The sequence below is a fragment of the Mobula hypostoma genome, chromosome 5 (assembly GCF_963921235.1).
Source record: "Mobula hypostoma chromosome 5, sMobHyp1.1, whole genome shotgun sequence".
NCBI lineage: Eukaryota > Metazoa > Chordata > Chondrichthyes > Myliobatiformes > Myliobatidae > Mobula > Mobula hypostoma.
The window spans coordinates 103,843,526-103,870,468 of NC_086101.1; the positions used below are offsets into that span (position 1 = coordinate 103,843,526).

Here is a 26,943-nt window from a genome sequence, read left to right on the forward strand (position 1 = left end):
TTAACCTACCAACCAGTACGTCTTTGAACTGTGGGAGCAAACCCACACAGACACAGGAAGAACACAAAACTCCTTGCAGGCAGCAGCAGCGAATGAACCTGCGTCATCTGTACCGTAAAGCATTGTGCTAACCTTCATGCTGCTGTGCCTCCCCTTTTTTTCCAAAATAGAAGCAGGAAGCTCAGCAGCATTCTTAATACCTGTGTGATGTTGTTCAACGTTTCAGTGAAGCTGCAGTACATACCTGTGATTAAGGAGGTAAGTTCTAAGAAGCATCTAAGAAGGGGTCTAGATAGCATACCATGTTGTAACTGGCTGGGGCGGAAAGATTGAGGGGGGAGGCAGGACTGGAGATAGAATTGAGAGATTGATAGAAGACCGATCCTTGAAAGGCTTAGAGTAGACACACAGAGGCTGTTTCCAATAATAATGGAAGAGTCTAGTCTAGCACCGGGGGGGGGGGGGGGCATGGCCCCAGGGTAGAAGACGTCCCTTCAAAACAAGGAATTTCTGTAGCTAGAAGGTGGTGAATTTGTGGAATTCATTGCCACAGATGGCTGTGGAGGCCAAGTCATTGGGTATATTTCAAAACACAGGTGAATAGGTTTTTGATTAGTTGCAGCATCCAAGGTTACAGGGAGAAGGCAGAATGGGGTTGAAAGGGATAATAGTCATGATTGAGTGGTGGAGCAGGATTTGATGAGCCTGATAGCCTAATTCTGCTCCCATGTCTTGTAGAATTACAAAGCTTGGAGCTCAGCCAAAGCATTACAGTGTGTGACTAAGGGCAGATTCAGTCAATACTGATCATACAGTATACAACTGGAGAAAGGGGGGCCCTCTAGAGCAAAAATAAAAAACTACTGGAGGAGCTCAGCGGGTCAGGCTGCATCTGGAGGGAAGCGGGGGTCCAGACCACCTGCACTGGGAAGAGGGGAGGATTGTGGAATGGTGATTGATAGATCCAGATAGAGGAGGGAATTGTGGGAGAGACTGGGGAGTGGTGATGGGTGAATCCAGGTGAGTAGTAGTGGTGGTCAGATGGACGGGAGATTAGAAATAGCGACAGTCTGAGGGGTGGTTTTAGGTGCAGGCAACGAAGGGCAGATTGTTGACTCCCATTCTGGTGATGACTGCCCCTCGTTGGAGCAGCAAGGTGTGGGAGTTCTGATTCAAAAACAAAATCATGATATAAATACACGAAGAAAGTGAAAATAATTACAATGTCTTGTCATTCCATTCACTAGTGTAATTTTTTATTTTTAAAAAGTATTGTTTTATTGTCACACAGGGATACAGTTAAAAGCTAGTCAGGATCATCACTGACGTGTTGTGACAGTAGCAGTGAAATGCATAAAAAAAATTACCAAACAAAATATTTTTAAACAGCTAAATAATGTTTTTTAAAAAGTGAAATAGGTGGTATTCATGGGTTCATTGTTCAAAAATCTGCTGGTAGAGGGGAAGAACTGTTCCTGAACTGCTGAGTGAGTCTTCTGGCTATTGTACCTCTTCCCTGATGGTAGTAATGAGAAAAGGGCATGTCCTGGGTGGTGATGGTCCTTCATGAGAGGTGCTGCCGCTTTTAGGCATTGGCTTTTGAAATTGTCCTGATGGTGGGAAGGTTAGTGTTCATGAAGGAGATGGCTGAATCTACACCCTCTGCTGCTGCAAATATCTCTTGGCAGCGATGGATCTATTGGGGAATATAGGGAAGCAAGAAAGGAGCTTAAGAGGCTGAGAAGAGCAAGAAGGGAGCATGAGAAGGCCTTGGCGAATAGGGTAAAGGAAAACCCCAAGGCATTCTTCAATTATGTGAAGAAAAAAAGGATGACAGGAGTGAAGGTAGGACCGATTAGAGATAAAGGCGGGAAGATGTGCCTGGAGGCTGTAGAAGTGAGCGAGGTCCTCAATGAATACTTCTCTTTGGTATTCACCAATGAGAGGGAACTTGAAGATGGTGAGGACAATATGAGTGAGGTTGATGTTCTGGAGCATGTTGATATTAAGGGAGAGGAGGTGTTGGAGTTGTTAAAATACATTAGGACGGATAAGTCCCCGGGGCCTGATGGAATATTCCCCAGGCTGCTCCACGAGGCAAGGGAAGAGATTGCTGAACCTCTGGCTAGGATCTTTATGTCCTCATCCACGGGAATGGTACCAGCGGATTGGAGGGAGGTGAATGTTGTCCCCTTGTTCAAAAAAGGTAGTAGAGATAGTCTGGGTAATTGTAGACCAGTGAGCCTTGCGTCTGTGGTGGGAAAGCTGTTGGAAAAGATTCTTAGAGATAGGATCTATGGGCATTTAGAGAATTATGGTCTGATCAGGGACAGCCAGCATGGCTTTGTGAAGGGCAGATCGTGTCTAACAAGCCTGATAGAGTTCTTTGAGGAAGTGACCAGGCATATAGATGAGGGTAGTGCAGTGGATGTGATCTATATGGATTTTAGTAAGGCATTTGACAAGGTTCCAGACGGTAGGCTTATTCAGAAAGTCAGAAGGCATGGGATCCAGGGAAGTTTGGCCAGGTGGATTCAGAATTGGCTTGCCTGCAGAAGGCAGAGGGTCGTGGTGGAGGGAGTACTTTCGGATTGGAGGATTGTGACTAGTGGCGTCCCACAAGCATCTGTTCTGGGACCTCTACTTTTCGTGATTTTTATTAACGACCTGGATGTGGGGGTAAAAGGGTGTGTTGGCAAGTTTGCAGACGACACAAAGGTTTTCGAAAGGGATCACGTTAGAAGAGGGCGTGGGTAAGGTCAAGACCACCCATTTTCAGAATTCCGCTTCGGTTCGGAAACGGGCGCCCTCTTCTATGCCAGTAGTTTGATTTTTATTCCAGATGCCTTATCATCTGCAGTTAATTCCATGGTTTAGCAGAGCGATAAACGCCAGAAATTTCCAACAGATGCTGGAAATCCAAAGTAACACACACACAATGTTGGAGGAATGCAGCAGGTCATGTAGCAGCTATGGAAATGAATAGATAGTCGACGTTTTCGGCCGAGACCCTTTTCAGGACTCGACTTTGGGGGTAAGAGGGCATTCCCGTGTCAGAACAGAGGGGAAAAAAAGCTACGAGGCGTCGGGGTGACGTCAAATAGACAAAAGTTTGTTTTGTGAAAAGTTAGGTGACGTATAGTTGCTCCCCCCTGGAGACGGCCTTGTGACGTTTCCTGTCCCATTGTGAGATGCCCAGCGATCCCACCAACACAGTTTAGCCAAATCTTTGGGAGAAGGCAGGGGCGTGGGTAAGATCAAGACCACCCATTCTCAGAATTCCGCTTTCTTTTCAAATCGGGACGGGCAAGGGGCAATGTTTAATCCTTCGGCTTGGGCCACCGGTCCCCTTCCCATTCTCGTCTTGTTCAACTTCGTCTTCAGCCCCCCTCTAGGTAAGAAAGAGTCTCCCCTCTGGGCGAGACTCAGGTGGGAGCTCGGTTCCGAAACTGGCTAATGTGATCTCTAATGTGATCTTCTAATGTGATCTCTTTCGAAAATAAGTGGGTACCGAAGGAGGTGGGTGCGATGTAAACTTCAGCGAGTGGTCTGCCTCTTGGGTTTCGGGTTTTCGGTGCCCTAGATGCTGGAAATCCAGAGCAAAACATACAAAGTGTTGTTTTGGACCAAAACTGATGAAGGGCCTCGGCCGGGGAAGTATATTCCATTCCATAGATGCTGCCTAACCTGCTTTGTTCCTCCGGCAGTTTGTGTATGTTACTCAGGAAAGTTTCTCAGTGAAACGGGATATTCCTGGCTCCTGATTAAGTAACAAGTCCACCGTCAGGGGCCCGGCCATAGCCGCAGTGCCGGCGACCGGTGCTCCCATTCCGAACTAATGGGGGTCCAAACAGCATTATCGGGGCTTTGGGCAGCTGTGGGTGTCAGTTGCTTGTAGGGAGGATGGGAGGGCTAGGGCTGAGGCATGTTAGCTTGTAACTCTGGACCTGTACTCGCTAGAGCTAGGAAGAATGGGGGGTGGGAGGGAGGAGTTCATTGAAACCTACCAACTATTGAAAGGCCTACATGAGGAAATCTGCAAATGCTGGAAATTCAAGCAACACACACAAAATGCTGGTGAATCGCAGCAGGCCAGGCAGCATCTATAGGAAGAAGTACAGTCGACGTTTCGGGCCGAGACCCTTCGTCAGGACTAACTGAAAGAGGAGCTAGTAAGAACGCTCTGTCCTCAATAAGGGTCTTACTTTTGTCCCCCTTCGCCCACAGCTCAGCGAGCTCCGCGTTCGCCATGACGGGGAACTCCACTTCCGCTCTCTCCGAGCCTACTTCTTCCGCAAGGACTCTCCCACCCCAACCGATGACTCCTCCTGTTTTCAACCCTCCACCTCTTCCTGGACACCCCGCTCTGGTCTTCTGCCTGCTCTGGATCTCTTTATCGCTAACTGCCGACGCGACATCAACCGTCTCGACCTCACCGCACCTTGTCCCCATTCCAACCTCACTCCTTCCGAACGCTCTGCTCTCCACTCCCTCCGCACTAATCCTAACCTTACTATAAAACCCGCCGCTGTTGTAGTCTGGCGCACTGACCTCTACTTTGCCGAGGCACAGCGACAACTCGCGGATACCCCTTATTTCCCCCTCGATCATGACCCCACTAAGGAGCACCAGGCCATTGTCTCCCACACCATCATTGACCTTATTAGCTCTGGGGATCTCCCATCCACTGCCATCAACCTCATAGTTCCCACACCCCGCACCCCCCGTTTCAACCTCCTACCCAAGATCCACAAACCTGCCTGTCCAGGTGGACCCATTGTCTCAGCTTGCTCCTGCCCCACCGAACTCATTTCTGCAAAGCTCGACACTGTTTTATCCCCCCTTGTTCAATCCCTTCCTACCTATATTTATGACACTTCTCACGCTCCGGATTTTTTCAATGATTTTAAGTTCCCTGGCCCCCACCGCCTTATTTTCACCATGGATGCCAGTCCCTATATACCTCCATCCCCCACCAGGAAGGTCTCAAAGCTCCCCGCTTTTGTTTGGATTCCAGACCTAACCAGTTCCCCTCTACCGCCACTCTCCTCCGTCCAGCGGAATTAGTCCTTACTCTTAATAATTTCTCCTTTGGCTCCTCCCACTTCCTCCAAACTAAAGGTGTAGCCATGGGCACCCGTATGGGTCCTAGCTATGCCTGCCTTTTTGTTGGCTTTGTGGAACAATCTATGTTCTAAACCTATTCTGGTATCTGTCCCCCACTTTTCCTTCGCTACATCGACGACTGCATTGGCGCTGCTTCCTGCACGCATGCTGAGCTCGTTGACTTCATTAACTTTACCTCCGACTTTCACCCTGCCCTCAAATTTACCTGGTCCATTTCGGACACCTTCCTCCCCTTTCTTGATCTTTCTGTCTCTATCTCTGGAGACAGCCTATCTACTGATGTCTACTGCAAGCCTACGGATTCTCACAGCTACCTGGACTATTCCTGTTCTCACCCTGTCTCTTGCAAAAATGCCATACCCTTCTCGCAATTCCTTCATCTCCGCTTTGTCCAGGACAAAGGCGATGTCTTCCTTTTTTAAAGAAAGGAGCTTCCCTACCTCCACCATCAACTCTGCGCTCTAACACATCTCTCCCATTTCACGCACATCTGCTCTCACCCCATCCTCCCGCCACTACACTAGGGATAGGGTTCCCCTTGTCCTCACCTACCACCCCACCAGCCTCCTGGTCCAACATAAAATTCTCCATAACTTCCGCCACCTCCAACAGGATCCCACCACCAAGCACATCTTTCCCTCCCCCCGCCTCTGCTTTCCACAGGGGTCGACTCCCTTGTCCATTCGTCCCCCCCATCCCTTCCCACCGATCTCCCACCCAGCACTTATCCTTGTAAGCAGAACAAGTGCTACACATGCCCTTACACTCCCTCCCTCACCACCATTCAGGGCCCCAGACCAGGTGAGGTGACACTTAGGGTGATATACTGCATCCGGTGCTCCCGGTGTAGCCTTCTATATATTGGCGAGACCCGACGCAGACTGGGAGACCATTTCACTGAACACCTATGCTCTGTCTGCCAGAGAAAGCAGGATCTCCCAGTGGCCACACATTTTAATCCAAATCCCATTCCCATTCTGATATGTCTATCCACGGCCTCCTCTACTGTCAAGATGAAGCCACACTCAGGTTGGAGGAGCAACACTTCATATTCCATCTGGGTAGCCTCCAACCTGATGGCATGAACATTGACTTCTCTAACTTCTGTTAATGCCCCTCCTCCCCTTCGTACCCCATCCATTATTTATTTATTTTTATTCCCTCCCTTTTTTTTCCTTCTCTCTCTGTCCCTCTCACAATCACTCCTTGCCTGCTCTCCATCTTCCTCTGGGCTCCCCTCCCCCTTTCTTTCTCCCTTGGCTTCCTGTCCCATGATCCTCCCCCTTCTCCAGCTCTGTATCCCTTTTGCCAATCAACTTTCCAGCTCTTGGCTCCATCCCTCCTCCTCCAGTCTTCTCCTATCATTTCGGATCTCCCCCTCCCCCTCCCACTTTCAAATCTCTACTATGTCTTCTTTCAGTTAGTCCTATTGAAAGGCCTAGATAGGGTGGATGTGTGGAGGATCTTTTCAGTAGTGCAAGAGTCTAGGACCAGAGGGCCCAATCTCAGTATAGAAAGGAATCCCTTTAGAACAGAAATGAAGAGATATTGATTTAGCTAAAGAGTAGTGAATCTGTGGAATTCATGGACGTGGAGGCCATGTCATTGGGTGTACAGTATACGTTGATAAGTTATTGATTAGTAAGGGTGTCAAGGGTTATGGGGAGAAGACAGGAGAATAAAGTTGACAAGGAAAATCAATCTGCCTTGATCGAACGGCACAGCATGACTCAGTGGGCTGAATGGCCTTATTCTGCTCCTATGTCTCATGGGCAATATTCCTCAAGAGATTGAAGAGTTGGAAGTTTAGTCCCTTCTTGTCTGAGGACTGTTGGGTCACTGGAGTAAGGGCAGAGCTGTTGGAATTGAGGTGAGAGTGGTGCAGAGATTTCTCTGCCAAAGAATAGTGGGATCTTCATTCCGAAAAAAGAGTGATAAAATTCTGGGCAATAGGATCCTGCTGGAAAATGGTCATTACGGATACTGATGAATGTTGAAATGGATTGAGGAGTCAAACACCCTGAGGGTGGGTGGGTGAGGGGTGGGCAGGTAGGAGGGAGGGAAAAAGGAACAACTTTAGCTGTTGTTTTTTTGTTGCTGTTATCACCCATGGTCTCTTCTCACTGTTCCCGTCGGGCGGGAGGTACAAGAGCCTGGGGTCCCATATCACCATATTCAGAAACAGTCATCACCGATAAGCATCAGGCTTCTGAACCAGGGAGAACGTCAATCGTCACAACACCGAACTGATTATACAGCCGCCAGGATCTTTATACTTCATGTTTCCACTATTTTCCATTTGCAAACTTTGTCCTCTGCATATTATCAGTCTTTATTTGTGCATGTTTTTTCATCAATTCTATTGTGCATCTATTTTTCCCTGCAAGAAAATGAATCTCAGGGTTCTATGCGGTGAGATATACACACTTTGATAATAAATTTACTTTGAACTTTCAAATGAACACCTTGCTTCCTCTACAGCAGTGGCAGCCCCTTTGGTGAAGCCCATGCCTTTTGAAGAGGAATACATCACCGAGAGTAAGTGACCGGCAAATAGAGAGTCCTTCCTGTTTACATCAGGGATTTTATACTGAGTGGTGACTGTGTCAGGAATTGTGGTATTGACCAGGCTGAGAGATCATACACACCCTGGGCACAGAGTGTAGCTCACGGTATACCGTCCCATCACACGCTCCCTCAGCACAGAGTGTAGCTCCCTGTATACCCTCCCATCACACACACCCTGGGCACAGAGTGTAGCTCACGGTATACTGTGCCATCACACAGTCAAGGGCACAGAGTGTAGCTCCCTGTATACCATCCCATCATACAGTCCCTGGGCACAGTGTGTAGCTCCATGTATACCGTCCCATCACACAGTCCCTGGGTACAGAGTGTAGATCCCTGTATACTGTCCCATCACACACTCCCTGGGTACAGCGTGTAGCTCCCTGTATACCGTCCCATCACACACTCCCTGGGTACAGCGTGTAGCTCCCTGTAGACCATCCCATCATACACTCCCTGGGCACAGAGTGTAGTTCCCTGTATCCTGTCCCATCACACACTCCTGTGGTCAGACAAAGAGTGAAACTTCCTTCACACTGTCCAACACACACTTCCGGCGTCAGGCAAAGGGTGCTCTCTCCCCACTGTGGGAGTACATACTGTGAGGGACTATGTACTTTTGGGGAGGGTATACTGCAGACCTACTACTTCACAGAAGCTGCTACTCTGATGAAGTCTGCCCCATATCCAGGGATCGATATTTCAACCAATCCCACAAAACAAGTGCTCTGGTGAGAACCTGCTGTGCACAAATAATTTGTTTCTACACAACTCCTGCACTTGCACACTGATCAGTGGATCCCTGTGGGGTCTTGTCATGCTCTACAGTTAATTCAGGAGGTTAACTGTTGACTTCAATTCAAAGGGCATTGTCACCTTACTTTGTTATGTATGATATTGGTGAATTGAAATTGGCTTACTGTTTTCACATGTACTAAGGTGCATTGAGGTAGAACAAGGCAAAACAATAACTGAATGCAGAATAATCTTTAAAAAAAGTGTAACAGCTACAGAGAAAGTTCAGTGCAAGTAGACAATGAGGTGCAAGGCCATAATGAGGCAAATTGTGGGGTTAAGAGTGCATCTTAACCCCATTCTATTACAGCAATTTTTGGATTGCCAACGGTAGAACATAGATCTTCATCTTCTGCAGCCTGTCGGATGATTGCATTTGTTACTTTAATGGCCAGAAGATCTATTTTATTGAACTGGAAGGAGACCAATCCTCCTACTACATTCCAATGGTTTCCCCAAACTATATTATGTTTAAATTTAGAAAAAATTAGAAGTGATATTCTTCATCCTTCGGTTAAATTTGAAGAGACTTGGAAACCATTTATTCAACATTTTCATAAGATGTAATTTGACCTTTCCGAATCCTTCGTATTAACTTTAAATATATGAATGGAGGAGTGGAGTTGACGACATTACTGAACCTGTTTGATTTAAGATATTGGTCTAGCCTTGTTTTGTTCCGTTTGCTCTTTTGGGTTTAGTATTTAGTTTTTTTTTGTTTTTTTTGGGGGGGAAGGGTTCTTATTTTTTTTCTTTTTATTACTTTTTTTCTATGATTAATTACATCATGAGTTTGGAAGTCTACTATACTTGTGTTATCTGAAATCTTTTCTGTATATGTTTATTAACAATAAGATTATTCCATTCTCTTTGTATCAACATTGTTATTTTGTTTATAATCTTGGAAAAATTAATAAAAAGATTTAAAAAGAGAGAAAGAATGCATCTTATCATTCTGGAGGTCTGGTCAAGAGTCTTATAGTAGTGGATTAGAAGCTGTTCTTGAGTCTGCTGGATACATGCTTTCAGACTTTTCTGTCTTCTGCCCAACAGGAGGGGCGAGAAGAGAGAATCTTTGAGGTAGGTGGGGTCTTTGATCATGCTAGCTGCTCTACGAGGCAGTGAGAACCAACTTGATTGAGTTTTTTTGACAAGGTGAAGAGAGAAATTGATGAGGGTAGAGCGGGGGATCTTATCTACTTGGATTTTAGTCTAGCATTTGACAAAGTCCTTTATGGGAACTAATCCAAAAAAATTATGATGCATCATGTCCGTGGTGAATTGGCTGCGTGGTTTTGGAACTGGCTCACGCATAGAAGTCAGAGGATAGTGGTTGAAGGGACTTATTTGAGCTGGAGGGCTATAATGAGTAGAGTTCTGCAGGGACCTGTGCTGGGACCTCTGCTGTTTGCGATGACCTGGATAAAAAAGGAGATGGGTGGGTTAATAAGTTTGCATATGGTATCAAGATTGGTGGAGTTATAGTTAGCATTGAGGACTGGCAAGGAATACAGCATGATATAGATCCGTTGCAGATATGGGCAGAGAAATAGCAGGTAGAGCTTAACCCAGCTAAACGTGAGGTGTTGCGCCTTGGTAGGGCAAATATGGGCAAGATCCTTAACAGTGGCTGAGCAAAGGGATTTTTGGGTCCAAGGTCATAGCTCCATGAAAGCTGCTACACGGGTCAATGAGGTGGTTAAGAAGGCTTATAGAATGCTTGTTTGTACTAGTCGAGGCTTTGAGTTCAAAAGTCAAGAGGTTATGTTGCAACTTTATAAAACTCTGGTCAGGCCATGTCTGGAGTACGGCACACAGTTCTGTTCTCTCATAGGACCTCGCTGCTGCTTTGCCTCACTTCGACAGACTGTGTCTGTCTCCTGAGTAAATACAGATGAAAAAATAATCTATTTAAGCTCTCCCCCATCTCTTTTGGCATCACCCATGGATTACTGTTCGGATCTTCCAGTGGACCAGCTTTGTCACTTGAAATTCTTTTGCTCTTAAGATATCTGTAAAATTCCTCAGGATTCTCTTTCACCTTGTAGTTTAGAACTTTGTTCCCTGGAAAGTTGGTAACCTGACAGACAGAGGATCACGCAGAGCATAGACAAGGTGAAAGAATATAGTAAATTTCCCTGAGAGAGGGCACTAAAAATGAGGGCATCAGTTTAAGATCAGGGGCAAGAGATCTAAAAGGAAATCATGGGCAGCATTCTCACACAAAGGCTGGTGAGTATTTCGAATGAGCTGTTAGAAACAGTGGTTGAGCCAGAGACATTAATAATATTTAAAAGCCATCTCAATATGTACACGGGTAGAGGGTTGTGGTCAAACGCAGGCCGATGGTAAACACAGTCACCACGGGTAGAGGGTTATGGTCAAACGCAGGCCGATGGTAAACACAATCACCACGGGTAGAGGGCTATGGTCAAACGCAGGCCGATGGTAAACACAGTCACCACGGGTAGAGGGCTATGGTCAAACGCAGGCTGATGGTAAACACAGTCACCACAGGTAGAGGGCTATAGTCAAACACAGACCGATGAGACTCACTTGCTGTTAAACACAGTCGCCACGGGTGGAGGGCTATGGTCAAACGCAGGCCGATGGGACTAGCTTGCTGGTAAACACAGTCACCACAGGTGGAAGGCTATGGTCAGACGCAGGCCGATGGGACTAGCTTTTTGGTAAACGCAGTCGCCATGGGTGGAAGGCTATGGTCAAATGCATGCCGATGGGACTAGCTTTCCGGTAAACACAGTCACCATGTGTAGAGGGCTATGGTCAAACACAGGCCAATGGTAAACACAGTCACCACGGGTGGAGGGCTACAGTCAAACGCAGGCCAATGGTAAACATAGTCACCACGGGTGGAGAGCTATGGTCAAACACAGGCCAATGGTAAATACACTCACCACGGGTGGAGGGATATGGTCAAACGCAGGCCAGTGGGACACACATCACCACAAGTGGAGGACTATGGTCAAACACAGGCCGATGGGACTAGCTTACTGTTAAACACAGTTGCCGTGGATGAGTTAGGCTGAAGGACCTGTCTGTGCCATGTCTCTCTCTGAGAATGTTGCTGAGATTGACCTAGGGATCGGGGGAGATTTAGGAAGCAGCAGTTAAAGTGGACTAATAGGAAACATGACCTCAGTTGATGGAGCCGTCTCCAAAGCCCGTGGTGAAAGTTAAATGGGCTCCTAGGGAGAAGACTGAAGTGGATATATTGAGAACAGAGGCAAGTCAGCCCCCCAGGTGCCAGTGTCTGGGCCCTCAGGGTGCTTAAACGGGAGGGTGAACAGCCAGAGCAGGGTCCAATGATACAGGTAGGAAGAGTGATGAAGTTTTGCAAAATGAGTTCAGGGAATTGGGTGCTAAGGTCAGGGATAGGACCTCCAGGGTTGTGATCTCAGGAATGGTACCTGTGCCATGTGCTAGCGAGGCCAGAATTAGGGAGGTGAAGTTGACAGGCCGACTAGGGAGAATGCCATACTAGATCTAGTATTAAGTAATGAACCAGGTCAGGTTACAGATCTCTCAGTGGGTGAACATCTGGGGGACAGTGACCACCGCTCCCTGGCCTTCAGCATTATCATGGAAAAGGATAGAATCAGAGAGGACAGGAAAATTTTTAATTGGGGAAGGGCAAATTATGAGGCTATAAGACTAGAACTTGCGGGTGTGAATACGGATTATGTTTTTGCAGGGAAATGTACTATGGACATGGGGTCGATGTTTAGAGATCTCTTGCAGGGCGTTAGGGATAAATTTGTCCCAGTGAGGAAGATAAAGAATGGTAGGATGACAAGTGAGGTGGAAAATCTAGTCAGGTGGAAGAAGGCAGCATACATGAGGTTTAAGAAGCAAGGATCAGATGGGTCTATTGAGGAATATAGGGTAGCAAAAAAGGAGCTTAAGAAGGGGCTGAGAAGGGGGCATGAGAAGGCCTTAGCATGTAGGGTAAAGGAAAACCCCAAGGCATTCTTCAATTATGTGAAGAACACAATGATGACAGGAGTGAAGGTAGGACCAATTAGAGATAAAGGTGGGAAGATGTGCTTAGAGGCTGTGGAAGTGAGCGAGGTCCTCAATGAATACTTCTCTTTGGTATTTACCAATGAGAGGGAACTTGATGACGGTGAGGACAATATGAGTGAGGTTGATGTTCTGGAGCATGTTGATATTAAGGGAGAGGAGGTGTTGGAGTTGTTAAAATACGTTAGGACGGATAAGTCCCTGGGGCCTGACAGAATATTCCCCAGGCTGCTCCACGAGGTGAGGGAAGAGATTGCTCAGCCTCTGGCTAGGATCTTTATTGTCTATGGGAATGGTACCAGAGGATTGGAGGGAGACGAATGTTGTCCCCTTGTTCAAAAAAGGTAGTAGTGATAGTCTGGGTAATTATAGACCAGTGAGCCTTACGTCTGTGGTGGGAAAGCTGTTGGAAAAGATTCTTAGAGATATGATTTATTGGCATTTAGAGAATTATGGTCTGATCAGGGACAGTCAGCATGGCTTTGTGAAGGGCAGATCATGTCTAACAAGCCTGATAGAGTTCTTTGAGGAGGTGACCAGGCATGTAGATGAGGGTAGTGCAGTGGATGTGATCTATATGGATTTTAGTAAGGCATTTGATAAGGTGACACACAGTAGGCTTATTCAGAAAGTCAGAAGGCATGGGATCCAGGGAAGTTTGGCCAGATGGATTCAGAATTTACTTGCCTGCAGAAGGCAGAGGGTCGTGGTGGAGGGAGTACATTCGGATTGGAGGGTTGTGACTAGTGGGGTCCCACAAAGATTGGTTCTGGGACCTCTACTTTTTGTGATTTTTATTAACGATCTGTATGTGGGGGTAGAAGGGGGGGGTTGGCAAGTTTGCAGACGACACAAAGGTTGGTGGTGTTGTAGAGGATTGTGGAAGATTGCAGAGAGATGTTGATAGGTTGCAGAAGTGGGCTGAGAAGTGGCAGATGGAGTTCAACCCGGAGAAGTGGGAGGTGGTACACTTTGGAAGGATAAACTCCAAGGCAGAGTACAAAGTAAATGGCAGGATACTTGGTAGTGCAGAGGAGCAGAGGGATCTGGGGGTACATGTCCACAGATACCTGAAAGCTGCCTCACAGGTGGATAGGGTAGTTTAGAAAGCTTATGGGGTGTTAGCTTTCATAAGTCGAGGGATAGAGTTTAAGAGTCGCGATGTAATGATGCAGCTCTATAAAACTCTGGTTAGGCCACACTTGGAGAACTGTGTCCAGTTCCGGTCGCCTCACTATAGGAAGGATGTGAAAGCATTGGAAAGGGTACAGAGGAGATTTACCAGGATGCTGCCTGGTTTAGAGAGTATGGATTATGATCAGCGATTAAGGGAGCTAGGGCTTTACTCTTTGGTGAGAAGGAGGATGAGAGGAGACATGAGAGGTATACAAAATATTCAGAGGAATAGATAGAGTGGACAGCCAGCACCTCTTCCCCAGGGCACCACTGCTCAATACAAGAGGACATGGCTTTAAGGTAAGGGGTGGGAAGTTCAAGGGGGATATTAGAGGAAGGTTTTTTTTTTTACTCAGTGGTTAGTGCGTGGAATGCACTGCCTGAGTCAGTGGTGGAGGCAGATACACTAGTGAAATTTAAGAGACTACTAGCCAGGTGAAGGAAATTCAAGCAACACACACAAAAGTTGCTGGTGAATGCAACAGGCCAGGCAGCATCTCTAGGAAGAGGTACAGTCAACGTTTCGGGCCGAGACCCTTCGTCAGGACTAACTGAAGGAAGAGTCAGTGAGAGATTTGAAAGTGGGAGGGGGAGGGGGAGATCCAAAATGATAGGAGAAGACAGGAGGGGGAGGGATGGAGCCAAGAGCTGGACAGGTGATTGGCAAAGGGGATATGAGAGGATCATGGGACAGGAGGTCTGGGGAGAAAGACAAGGGGGGGGGACCCAGAGGACGGGCAAGGGGTATAGTCAGAGGGACAGAGGGAGAAAAAGGAGAGTGAGAGAAAGAATGTGTGTTTAAAAATAAATAAAGGATGGGGTACGAGGGGGAGGTGGGGCATTAGCGGAAATTAGAGAAGTCGATGTTCATGCCATCAGGTTGGAGGCTACCCAGATGGAATATAAGGTGTTGTTCCTCCAACCTGAGTGCGGCTTCATCTTTACAGTAGAGGAGGCCGTGGATAGACATATCAGAATGGGAATGGGATGTGGAATTAAAATGTGTGGCCACTGGGAGATCCTGCTTTCTCTGGCGTACAGAGCGTAGGTGTTCAGCAAAGTGGTCTCCCAGTCTGCGTCGGGTCTCGCCAATATATAGAAGGCCACATCGGGAGCACCGGACGCAGTATATCACCCCAGCCGACTCACAGGTGAAGTGTCGCCTCACCTGGAAGGACTGTCTGGGGCCCTGCATGGTGGTAAGGGAGGAAGTGTAAGAGCATGTGTAGCATTTGTTCCGCTTACAAGGATAAGTGCCAGGAGGGAGATCAGTGGGGAGGGATGGGGGGGACGAGTGGACAAGGGAGTCGCGTAGGGAGCAATCCCTGCGGAATGCAGAGAGCGGGGGGAGGGAAAGATGTGCTTAGTGGCGGGATCCCATTGGAGGTGGCGGAAGTTACGGAGAATAATATGTTGGATCCGGAGGCTGGTGGGGTGGTAGGTGAGGACCAGGGGAACCCTATTCCTGGTGGAGTGGCGGGAGGATGGAGTGAGAGCAGATGTGCGTGAAATGGGGGAGATGCGTTTGAGAGCACAGTTGATGGTGGAGTAAGGGAAGCGCCTTTCTTTAAAAAAGGAAGACATCTCCCTCGTCCTGGAATGAAAAGCCTCATCCTGAGAGCAGATGCGGCGGAGATGGAGGAATTGAGAGAAGGGGATGGCATTTTTGCGAGAGACAGTTTTTTTAAGAAGAATAGTATTTGGATTATCTGGAAGTCCTGCACGAGGACTCCTAAGTCCCTTTGCACCTCTGATGTTTGAATTTAGATAATAGTTTGCACTATTGTTCCCTTTACCAAAATGCATTATCACACATTTCGCAGCACTATTCCATATGCCACTTTTTTGCCCATTCTTTCAATTTGTCTAAGTCCTGCTACAATCACTTGACTTCCTTAGCACTACCTACCCCTCCACCTGTCTTCATATCATCCACAAACTTTGCCACAAAGCCACCAATTCCCTATCCAAATCATTGACAAACAATGTGAAAAGTAGCGGTCCCAATACTGATCCCTGAGGAACACCACTAGTCACTGGCAGCCAAATAGAAAAGGCCCTTTTATTCCCACTCATTGCCTCCTGCCTGTCAGCCATTCCTCTATCCATGCTAGTATCTTTCCTGTAACACCATAGAATTTTATCTTGTTAAGCAGCCTCACGTGTGACACCTTATCAAACGCCTTCTGAAAATCCAAGTAAATGACATCCACTACCTCTCCTTTGTCCACCCTGCTTGTTACCTCCTGAAAGAACTCTAACAGATTTGTCAGGCAAGATTTCCCTTTACAGAAACCATGCTGACTTTGACTTATTTTATCATTAGTCTCCAACTACTCTGAAACCTCATCCTTAATAATAGACTCCAATACTTTCCCAACCTCTGAGGTTCGGCTTACTAGCCTATAATTTCCGTTGTTTGTCTTCCTCTCTTCTTGTAGAGTGGAGTGACATCTGAAATCTTCCAGTCCATTGGGACCATTCCAGAATCAAGTGATTCTTGAAAGATCATGACCAATGCATCCGTTATCTCTTCAGCAATCTTTCTCAGGCAGCAGGCAGCAGGCGGCAATCCTGAGATTACTACCTTTAAGGCCCAGCTTCTCAGCTTCCTGTTTTCTTTTTTTCAGGACCTCCTCCTTTTTTCTACCTATGTCATTGGTACCAATATGTACCAGGACTTCTGGCTGCTCACCCTTCCTTTTCAGGATATTGTGGACGTGTTCAGAAACATCACAGACCCCGGCACCTGGGAGGCAAACTACCATCCGTGTTTCCTTTTTGCATCCACAGAATCACCTGTCTGTCCCCCTGACTATAGAGTCCTCCATCACTGCTGTCATCCTCTTTAGTCCCCTGCCCTTCTGACCCACAGGGCCAGACTCAGTGCCAGAGGCACAGCCAGGTAGGTTCCCCCCTCCCCCACAACAATTCTCAAAATGGAGTACTTGTTTTTGAGAGGGACAACCCACAGGGGTGTTCTTCACCATCTGATGTTCTCCCTTCCCTCTTCATTTATCTGTCTCCTGAAGCCTTGGGGTGACTACCTCCCTGGAACTCCTGAATATCACTGAAATAGTAGCGGACAGAGGGTCCAGTGGGATGGAGGAACTGAGTGAAATACATGTTAGTAGGGAAGTGGTGTTAGGTAAATTGAAGGGATTGAAGGCAGATAATCCCCAGGGCCAGATGGTCTGCATCCCAGAGTGCTTAAGGAAGTAGCCCAAGAAATAGTGGATGCATTAGTGATAATTTTTCAAAACTCGTTAGATTCTGGACTGGTTCCTGAGGATTGGAGGGTGGCTAATGTAACCCCACTTTTTAAAAAAGGAGGGAGAGAGAAACCGGGGAATTATAGACCGGTTAGCCTAACGTCGGTGGTGGGGAAACTGCTGGAGTGAGTTATCAAGGATGTGATAACAGCACATTTGGAAAGCGGTGAAATTATTGGACAAAGTCAGCATGGATTTGTGAAAGGAAAATCATGTCTGAGGAATCTCATAGAATTTTTTGAGGATGTAATTAGTAGAGTGGATAGGGGAGAACCAGTGGAGGTGGTATATTTGGATTTTCAAAAGGCTTTTGACAAGGTCCCACACAGGAGATTAGTGTGCAAACTTAAAGCACACCGTATTGGGGGTAAGGTATTGATGTGGATAGAGAATTGGTTAGCAGACAGGAAGCAAAGAGTGGGAATAAACGGGACCTTTTCAGAATGGCAGGCGGTGACTAGTGGGGTACCGCAAGGCTCAGTGCTGGGACCCCAGTTGTTTACAATATATATTAATGACTTGGATGAGGGAATTGAATGCAGCATCTCTAAGTTTGCAGATGACACGAAGCTGGGTGGCAGTGTTAGCTGTGAGGAGGATGCTAAGAGGATGCAGGGTGACTTGGATAGGTTGGGTGAGTGGGCAAATTCATGGCAGATGCAATTTAATGTGGATAAATGTGAAGTTATCCACTTTGGTGGCAAAAATAGGAAAACAAATTATTATCTGAATGGTGGCCGATTAGGAAAAGGGGAGGTGCAACGAGACCTGGGTGTCATTATACACCAGTCATTGAAAGTGGGCATGCAGGTACAGCAGGTGGTGAAAAAGGCGAATGGTATGCTGGCATTTATAGTGAGAGGATTCGAGTACAGGAGCAGGGAGGTACTACTGCAGTTGTACAAGGCCTTGGTGAGACCACACCTGGAGTATTGTGTGCAGTTTTGGTCCCCTAATCTGAGGAAAGACATCCTTGCCATAGAGGGAGTACAAAGAAGGTTCACCAGATTGATTCCTGGGATGGCAGGACTTTCATATGAAGAAAGACTGGATGAACTGGGCTTGTACTCGTTGGAATTTAGAAGATTGAGGGGGGATCTGATTGAAACGTATAAACTCCTAAAGGGATTGGACAGGCTAGATGCAGGAAGATTGTTCCCGATGTTGGGGAAGTCCAGAACGAGGTGTCACAGTTTGAGGATAGAGGGGAAGCCTTTTAGGACCGAGATTAGGAAAAACTTCTTCACACATAGAGTGGTGAATTTGTGGAATTCTCTGCCACAGGAAACAGTTGAGGCCAGTTCATTGGCTATATTTAAGAGGGAGTTAGATAAGGCCCTTGTGGCTACGGGGGTCAGGGGGTATGGAGGGAAGGCTGGGGTGGGGTTCTGAGTTGGATGATCAGCCATGATCATAATAAATGGCGGTGCAGGCTCGAAGGGCCGAATGGCCTACTCCTGCACCTATTTTCTATGTTTCTATGTTTCACTTGCCCTAACAAGCTGAAGGTCATCAAGCTGCATCTCCAGTTCCCTAACTCGGTCTCTAAGGAGCTGTATCTCGATGCACCTGGTGCAGATGTTGCCATCAGGGAGGCTGGAAGTCTCCCAGAAATTCAGATCTGACACACAGAACAGAACACTGGCTCAGTAGACCTACCCACTCTCAAGAGTTAAATAAGAAATAAGGAATGAACTTACCTACTTAGCTTGCCTCCACCTGTTGACCCAAAGCCTTACTACTCTGCTTCAGACTCCTCCGACGACGACTGCTCCCACGATGACCACTCTGCTGAGTGGTACCTCTCTTTTATAGAGACCGGGTTTTTAAAGCTCCACTGCACTGCCACACTGTAAAATGACTAGATGGGATAGTGTTTGTCAAATGTGTTCAGGAAAGTTTTCTGATCAGTACATAGAAGTCCCAATGAGATAGTGTAATACTTGATCTCCTATTAAGGGATGAGATAGGAAAGGTGACAGAAGTATGTTTTCGGGAACACTTTGTATCTGGTGATCATAATGTCATTAGTTTCAATGTAAATATGGAAAAAGATAGGTCTGGTCTGTGGGTTGAGATTCTAAATTGGAGAAAGGCCAACTTTGATGGTATCAGAAAAGATCTGGCAAGTGTGGATTGGGACGGGCTGTTTTCTGGCAAAGGTGTACTTGGTAAGTGCGAGGTCTTCAAAAGTGAAATTTTGAGAGTACAAAGTTTGTCAAAACAATAAGTAAAGATAACAAGTGAAGGGAACCTTCATTTTCAGAGATATTGAGGCCCTGGTTAAGAGAAAAGGGGAGGAGCATAGCAGGTAGGAACAAATGAGGTACTTATGCAGAACACTTAAGAAATCAGGAGGGCTAAAAGAAGGTATGATGTTGCCCTAGCAGACAAGGTGAAGGAGAATCCTAAAGGATATGTTAAGAAGAAAAAGATTGCAAGGGACAAAACTGGAAGATCAGGATGGTAATATATGCATGGAGCCAGAAGAGATCTTAAGTGGACTTTTTGTATCTCTATTTACTCAGGAGACAGACAGAGTCTGTTGAAGTGAGGCAAAACAGCAGCAAGATCATGGACCCCATACAGATTACAGAGGAAGAAGTGTTTGTTGTCCTGAGGCAAATTAGGATGGATAAATCCCCAGAGCCTGACGAGCTGTTCCCTCGGACCCTGCAGGAGGAACCTGCAGAAATTGCCAGGGCCCTAGCGAAGATATTTAAGTCATTCTTAGCAACAGATGAGGTGCCAGAGGATTGGAGGATAGCCAAAGTTGTTCTGCTGTTCAAGAAAGGTTCTAAAAACCGGGAAATTATAGGCCAGTGAGCCTGATATCAGTACTGGGAAAGTTATTAAAGATATTCTAAGAGACTGGATATGTGAATATTTGGATAGACGTGGACTGATTAGGGAAAGTCAGTATGGCTTTGTGCGTGGTAGGTCTTGTCTAATCAATCCTATGAAGTTTTTCAAGGAAGTTACTAGGAAATTTGATGAAGGCAAGGCAGTGGATGTTGTTTGTCTACACGGACTTTAGTAAGGCATTTCAAAGTTCAAAGTAAATTTTATTATCAAAGTTACATATACAGTATGTCACCATGTACAACCCTGAGATTCATTGTCGTTGTGCACACTCAGCATGTCTATAGAATAGTAACTCAATGCAGAAAACAACAAACTGTGTCAATAATTAATGGAGCCCAGTCAGCAGTGGGCCAGAGCACAGCGACGAGGTTTCTCGCAGGTCAGCGACGCTTGTTTGAAAGGCGAGCTTTGCGGGTATTCGGGCATTCTAGAGGCTACAGGAGCAGAGCTTAGTGAATTAAATAGAAGTACAGAAGGGACAGGCGGGTCGGCCATTGTTGGGAGTAGGCCAGCGTTGAGAGTAGCAGTGTCAGGCTTTGGCTCCAAGGGTCTTCAGCCCAAAAGAGGTGTTGGATCTGGGTATGCTTCTGTTAAGGTTCCTTTTTTTGTCTCTCTTGCTGTAACCAGTGTAGTAAATGGCTGTTGTGTGTGCTTCCTGCCGGATGTTGGAGCCTGGAGACCCAGAGTCTCCGAGGAAACTACATCTGTGTGAAGTGCATCCGGCTGCAGCTCCTCAAAGACCGTGTTAGGGATCTGGAGCAGCAACTGGATGACTTTCAGCTTGTACGGGACAGAAATGGAAATATGAAGAGGCAGTTAGTGCAGAGCACCCCTATGGCCATTGCCCTCAAAAACAAGTACACCATTTTGGATACTGTTGTGGAGAATGACCTCCCAGGGGAATGCCATGGTGACTGGGTTACTGGCACTGAGCGTGGGTCTGTGGTGCAGAAGGGAGAGAGGGAGAAGAGGGGAGCGGTAGTGACAGGGAACTCAATAGTGAGGGGAACAGACAGGAGGTTCAGTGGGCATGAACGGGACACCTGGATGGTATGTTGCCTCTCAGGTGCCAGGGTCAGGGACATCTCAGATTGCATCCACAGCATTTTGGAGGGGGAGGGACAGCGTGCTAGATATATTGGTACATATTGGTAACAATGACCTAGGAAGGAAAAGCAAAGAAGTTCTAAGAGAGAATTTGGAGAGCTAGGCAGAAAGTTGAGAAGCAGGACCTCCCAGGTAGTAACTTCTGGATTGCTGCCTGTGCCATGCACCAGTGAGGGTAGAAACAGAATGATTTTTCAGATTAATGCGTGGTTAAGAAGCTGGTGCCAGGGGCAGGGCTTCAAGTTCTTGGATCATTGGGATCTCTTCTGGGGGAGATGTGACCTGTTCAAAAGAGATCGGTTGTACCTGAACCCAAGGGGAACCAATATCCTCGTGGGCAGGTTTGTTAGAGCTGTTGGGGAGGGTTTAAACTAATTTGGCAGGGAGGGTGGGAACGGGAGTGAATGAACTCAGGATAGGACATATGGTAAAAAAGCAAAGATCGCGTGCAGTCCACCTGTCGGGATAGGCAGGCAGATGATAGAACAAATTGCAGCCAGCAGGGTGAATACCAGTAGATTAGGGATGCAAAATCAAAAGGGTAGCAAATACAGTACTCAAAGTGTTATATATCAATGCACGGAGTGTAAGAAATAAGGTGGATGATCTTGTTGCACTATTACAGATGGCCAGGTATGATGTTGTGGCCATCACTGAATCGTGGCTGAAGGATGGTTGTAGTTGGGAGCTGAATGTCCAAGGTTACTCATTGTATCAGAGGGATGGGAAGGTAGACAGATGGGGTGACATGACTTGTCTGGTAAAGAATGGCATCAAATTATTAGAAAGATGTAATTTAGGATCAGAAGATGTTGAATCCTTATGGGTTAAGCTAAGAAACTGGAAGGGTAAAAGAACCCTGATGGCCTCCCACTAGCTGGGAGGTGGACCACAAATTACAACGGGAAATAGAAAAGGTATGTCAAAAGGGCAATATTATGGTTGTCATGGGAGATTTTAACATGCTGGTCGATTGAGAAAATCAGGTTAGTAATGGATCTCAAGAGCGTGAGTTTGTCGAATACCCATGAGATGGCTTTTTAGAGCAGATTATCGTTCAGCCTACTAGGGGATCAGTTATACTGGATTGGGTGTTATTTAATGAACCAGAGGCGATTAGGGAGCTTAAGGTAAAGGGACCATTAGGAGACAATGATCACAATATGATTGAGTTCAACTTGACATTTGAAAGTCAAGTCTGAAATGGCAGTATTTCAGTTGAGAAAAGGAAATTACAGTGGTATGAGAGGAGTTGGCCAAAGTAAACTGGAAGGAGATGCTGGCAGGGATGATAGCAGAGCAGCAATGGTGTGAGCTTCTGGGAAAAATGAGGAAGGTTGCAGGACACATGTTTTGCAAAAACGAAGAAATACTCAAATGGCAAAATAGTATAACTGTGGCTGACAAGAGAAGTCAAAGTTAATGTAAAAGCAAGAGAGAGGGCATACAACAGAGCAAAAATTAGCGGTAAGATAGAGAATTAGGAAGCTTTTAAAAACCTACAAAGAGCAACTAAAAGAATCATTAGGAAGGAAAAGATGAAATATGAAAGCAAACTAGCAAGCAATATCAAAATGGACAGTCACGAGGAAATCTGCAGATGCTGGAAATTCAAGCGAGAGGGTGGAGAGCAGGCAAGGAGTTAGTGAGAGGGATAGAGGGAGAAAAAAGTGAAAGAGAAAAAAAGGGGGAAAAATAAAAAATATACTAAAAAATATTAAATAAACAAATAATGGATGGGGTGAGAATGGGAGGAGGGGCATTAACGGAAGTTAGAGAAGTCAATGTTCATGCCATCAGGTTGGAGGCTACCCAAACGGAATATAAGGTGTTGTTCCTCCAACCTGAGTGTGGCTTCATTTTGACAGTAGAGGAGGCTGTGGATAGACATATCAGAATGGGAATGGAACGTGGAATAAAAATGTGTGGCCACTGGGAGATCCTGCTTTCTCTGGTGGACAGAGCGTAGGTGTTCAGCGAAACGGTCTCCCAGTCTGCGTCGGGTCTCACCAATACTGCACAGAGTCTTGTCATCTTCAGAAGTTCTCTGATGACTCTGCCATAGTTGGATGTATCAGCAAGGGAGATGAGGCTGAGTACAGGGCTACGGTAGGAAACTTTGTCACATGGTGTGAGCAGAATTATCTGCAGCTTAATGTGAAAAAGACTAAGGAGCTGGTGGTAGACCTGAGGAGAGCTAAGGTACCGATGACCCCTGTTTCCATCCAGGGGGTCAGGGTGGACATGGTGGAGGATTACAAATACCTGGGGATATGAATTGACAATAAACTGGACTGGTCAAAGAACACTGAGGCTGTCTACAAGAAGGGTCAGGGCCGTCTCTATTTCCTGAGGAGACTGAGGTCCTTTAACATCTGCTGGACGATGCTGAGGATGTTCTACGAGTCTGTGGTGGCCAATGCTATCATGTTTACTGTTGTGTGCTGGGGCAGCAGACACCAACAGAATCAACAAACTCATTTGTAAGACCAGTGATGTTGTGGGGATGGAACTGGACTCTCTGACGGTGGTGTCTGAAAAGAGGATGCTGTCCAAGTTGCATGCCATCTTGGACAATGTCTCCCATCCACTACATAATGTACTGGGTGGGCCCAGGAGTACAATCAGCCAGAGACTCATTCCACCGAGATGCAACACTGAGCGTCATAGGAAGACATTCCTGCCTGTGGCCATCAAACTTTACAACTCCTCCCTTGGAGGGTCAGACACGCTGAGCCAATAGGCTGGTCCTGGACTTATTTCCTGGCATAATTTACATATTACTATTTAACTATTTATGGTGTTATTACTATTTATTATTTATGGTGCAACTGTAACAAAAACCAATATCCCCCGGGATCAATAAAGTTTAATATGATAGAAGGCCGCACCGGGAGCACCGGACGCAGTATATCACCCCAGCCGACTCACAGGTGAAGTGTCGCCTCACCTGGAAGGACTGGGGCCCTGAATGGTGGTGAGGGAGGAAGTGTAAGGGCATGTGTAGCACTTGTTCTGCTTACAAGGATAAGTGCTGGGAGGGAGATTGGTGGGAAGGGATGGGGGGTACGAATGGACAAGGGAGTCGCGTAGAGAGTGATCCCTGCGGAAAGCAGAAAGAGCGGGGGAGGGAAAGATGTGCTTGGTGGTGGGATCCCGATGGAGGTGGTGGAAGTTACGGAGAATTATATGTTGGACCTGGAGGCTCGTGGGGTGGTAGGTGAGGACAAGGGGAATCCTATTCCTAGTGGGGTGGTGGGAGGATGGGGTGAGGGCAGAAGTGCATGAAATGGGGGAGATGCATTTGAGAGCAGAGTTGATGGTGGAGGAAGGGAAGCCCCTTTATTTAAAAAAGGAAGACATCTCCTTCGTCCTGGAATGAAAAGCCTCATCCTGAGAGCAGATGCGGCGGAGATGGAGGAATTGCGAGAAGGGGATGGCATTTTTGCAAGAGACAGGGTAGGAACAGGAATAGTCCAGGTAGCTGTGAGAGTCCGTAGGCTTATAGTAGACATTCTCGCAATTCCACCATCTCTGCCGCATCTGCTCTCAGGATGAGGCTTTTCATTCCAGGACGAAGGAGACGACACTTCACCTGTGAGTCGGCTGGGGTGATATACTGCGTCCGGTGCTCCCAGTGTGGCCTTCTATATATTGGTGAGACCCGACGCAGACTGGGAGACCACTTTGCTGAACACCTACACTCTGTCTGCCAGAGAAAGCAGGATCTCCCAGTGGCCACACATTTTAATTCCATGTCCCATTCCCATTCTGACATGTCTATCCACGGCCTCCTCTACTGTCAAGATGAAGCCACACTCAGGTTGGAGGAACAACACCTTATATTCTGTCTGGGTAGCCTCCAACCTTATGGCATGAATACTGACTTCTATAACTTCCGTTAATGCCCCTCCTCCTCTTCACACCCCATCCCTTATTTGTTTATTTAATTTTTTTAATATATTTTTTACTTTTTCCCCCTTTTTTCCTCTCTCTCTTTTTTCTCCCTCTGTCCCTCTCACTATAACTCCTTGTCTGCTCTCCACCCTCTGGGCTCCCCTTCCCCCCTTCTCTCTCTCCCCGGGCTTCCCATCCCATGATCTTCTCCCTTCTCCAGCCTGGTATCCCTTTTGCCAATCAACTTCTCAGCTCTTAGATCCACCCCTTCCCTCCTGTCTTCTCCTATCATTTCGGATCTCCCCCTCCCCCTCCCACTTTCAAATCTCTTACTAGCTCTTCTTTCAGTTAGTCCTAACGAAGGGTCCTGGCCTGAAACGTCGACTGTACCTCTTCCTATAGATGCTCCTGGCCTGCTGCGTTCACCAGTACTTTTTGTGTGTGTTGCTCAAAATGGACAGTAAAAGCTTTCTGAAGTATGTAAAAAATAATTGAAGAGATGAAAGTGGATATAGGACTATTAGAAATGAGGCTTGAGAAATAATAATCAGGGATAAAGAGACCAGTAAGAGGAAAGATAAAGGGGTGGGGGAGGGGAAGCAGGGAGGTGATAGGCAGAAAAGGTGAAGAAGGAATAGGGGAAAGCACAATAGGTAGTGGAAGGAGGTGGAACCATGAGGTAGGTGATAGGCAGCTGGGGGAAGGGGGCAGAGTGAAACTGGGATGGGGGAAGGGAGGGGTCCCCTCCCTGCTTCCCCACCCCACCTCTTTATCTTTCCCCTTACTGGTTTTTCACCGGGCACCTACCAGCCTTCTCCTTCCCACCCTCCCCCCACCTTCTTTATAGAGCCTCTGCCCCTTCCCTCTTCAGTCCTGACGAAGGGTTCCGGCCTGAAATGTTGACTGATCGTTTCCATGGATGCCGCCTAAAGCATGTCTGGACACGGTCCTCTGCTGTTTTACCACTTATTTGACCTGATGGGTCTTCTTCCATATGCTGATCTCGTTGACTAGGCGCCATGCTTCTCCATGCTGCTTGTCTTCATTAGCGGCCTCTACCTCTCTAATCCTCTCAGCTAGTCCCTCTTCCTTCAGTCGGTCATAGGTAGCAAAGAGATTCTTCTTTGCTGTCTTGAACTTGTCTCTTAGCTCTTCTGTTTCGCTCCTTCTAAGTTCGGCATGACAAGCATTGACCACGCTTCTTGCTGAGACGATGTCAGGATGTTTCGAGATCTGACTCTCCTTGATTCGCTTCACAGTAGGCAAACTCTTTGTTGCATCTATGTGTGCGTCTATGAGCCGTCGATAGCGGTCAGTGGCAGTGTCTTCCTCCTCCCTTTCCAGTGGGCCGAAGCGGTTTCTCACCTCCACTGTGTACTGGGCTTGAAGAATAGGTTGTGAGGAGAATGCCTTCCAGTCTAGCTTCTCCTTGGGACCTGTGGCTTTGGGTTGCCGCAGGCTCAGTCTCACTTGCATTGACACTACTCTGTGGTCAGAACTGACCGAGTTGAAGGTGCTGTAGGCTTCTGTGTTGGTCACACAGTTACGCCATTTATGCCAAGCACACCAACCCCTTAATTTCTCCTTCCACACAAAAACTGAGCAAAACGGATCAGACACATCGACCCCCAAAGCCTTCCTCCCACACAAAAAAAATTAAAAGATCAGGTGAAAAAACACAGAAATAAAGATAATAAGACTGAAAGGAAGAGTCTATAGACCAAGCCCACACCCAAAATGCAGAAAAATCCTGGGTAACACTCTCAGGCTCTCCCCTCTCCGGTACAGAGCAACCCATCTGTAGGCGGGCAGATGGCATTCACCCTCTTCACTCACTTTGATGCTTCAATCTCCATCATTGTTTTCTCTGATATCTCGTCTATACTTTCCTCCAAACACCTTAAAGTTATGCTCCCATGAATGAGCCATTTTCGGTTTAGATTCTGTGTTTCAGAGTGACATGGAGCTCATTGCAGACACATCCAAACATTTGCAGATGTTGGAGAAATTGGTGGATATGGGGAAAGTATTGGAAAAGGAGCAGGAATGAAATGGTCGTGGTCTCGTTGAAGGGTGTAGTAGGTCTGTGGGG

General features: G+C 46.8%; 1 protein-coding gene across 1 annotated transcript in view; it reads left to right on the forward strand.

Moving 5' to 3' along the window:
- The window catches only part of LOC134346239 (uncharacterized), a 122,838-nt gene continuing 95,895 nt past the window's right edge, over nt 1-26,943 (forward strand). The window contains exons 1-2 of the mRNA XM_063047560.1: nt 1-258; nt 7,609-7,665. Coding sequence (XP_062903630.1) covers nt 7,635-7,665 — 31 coding nt within the window. The 5' untranslated portion in view covers nt 1-258; nt 7,609-7,634. The remainder of the gene's footprint in view (nt 259-7,608; nt 7,666-26,943) is intronic.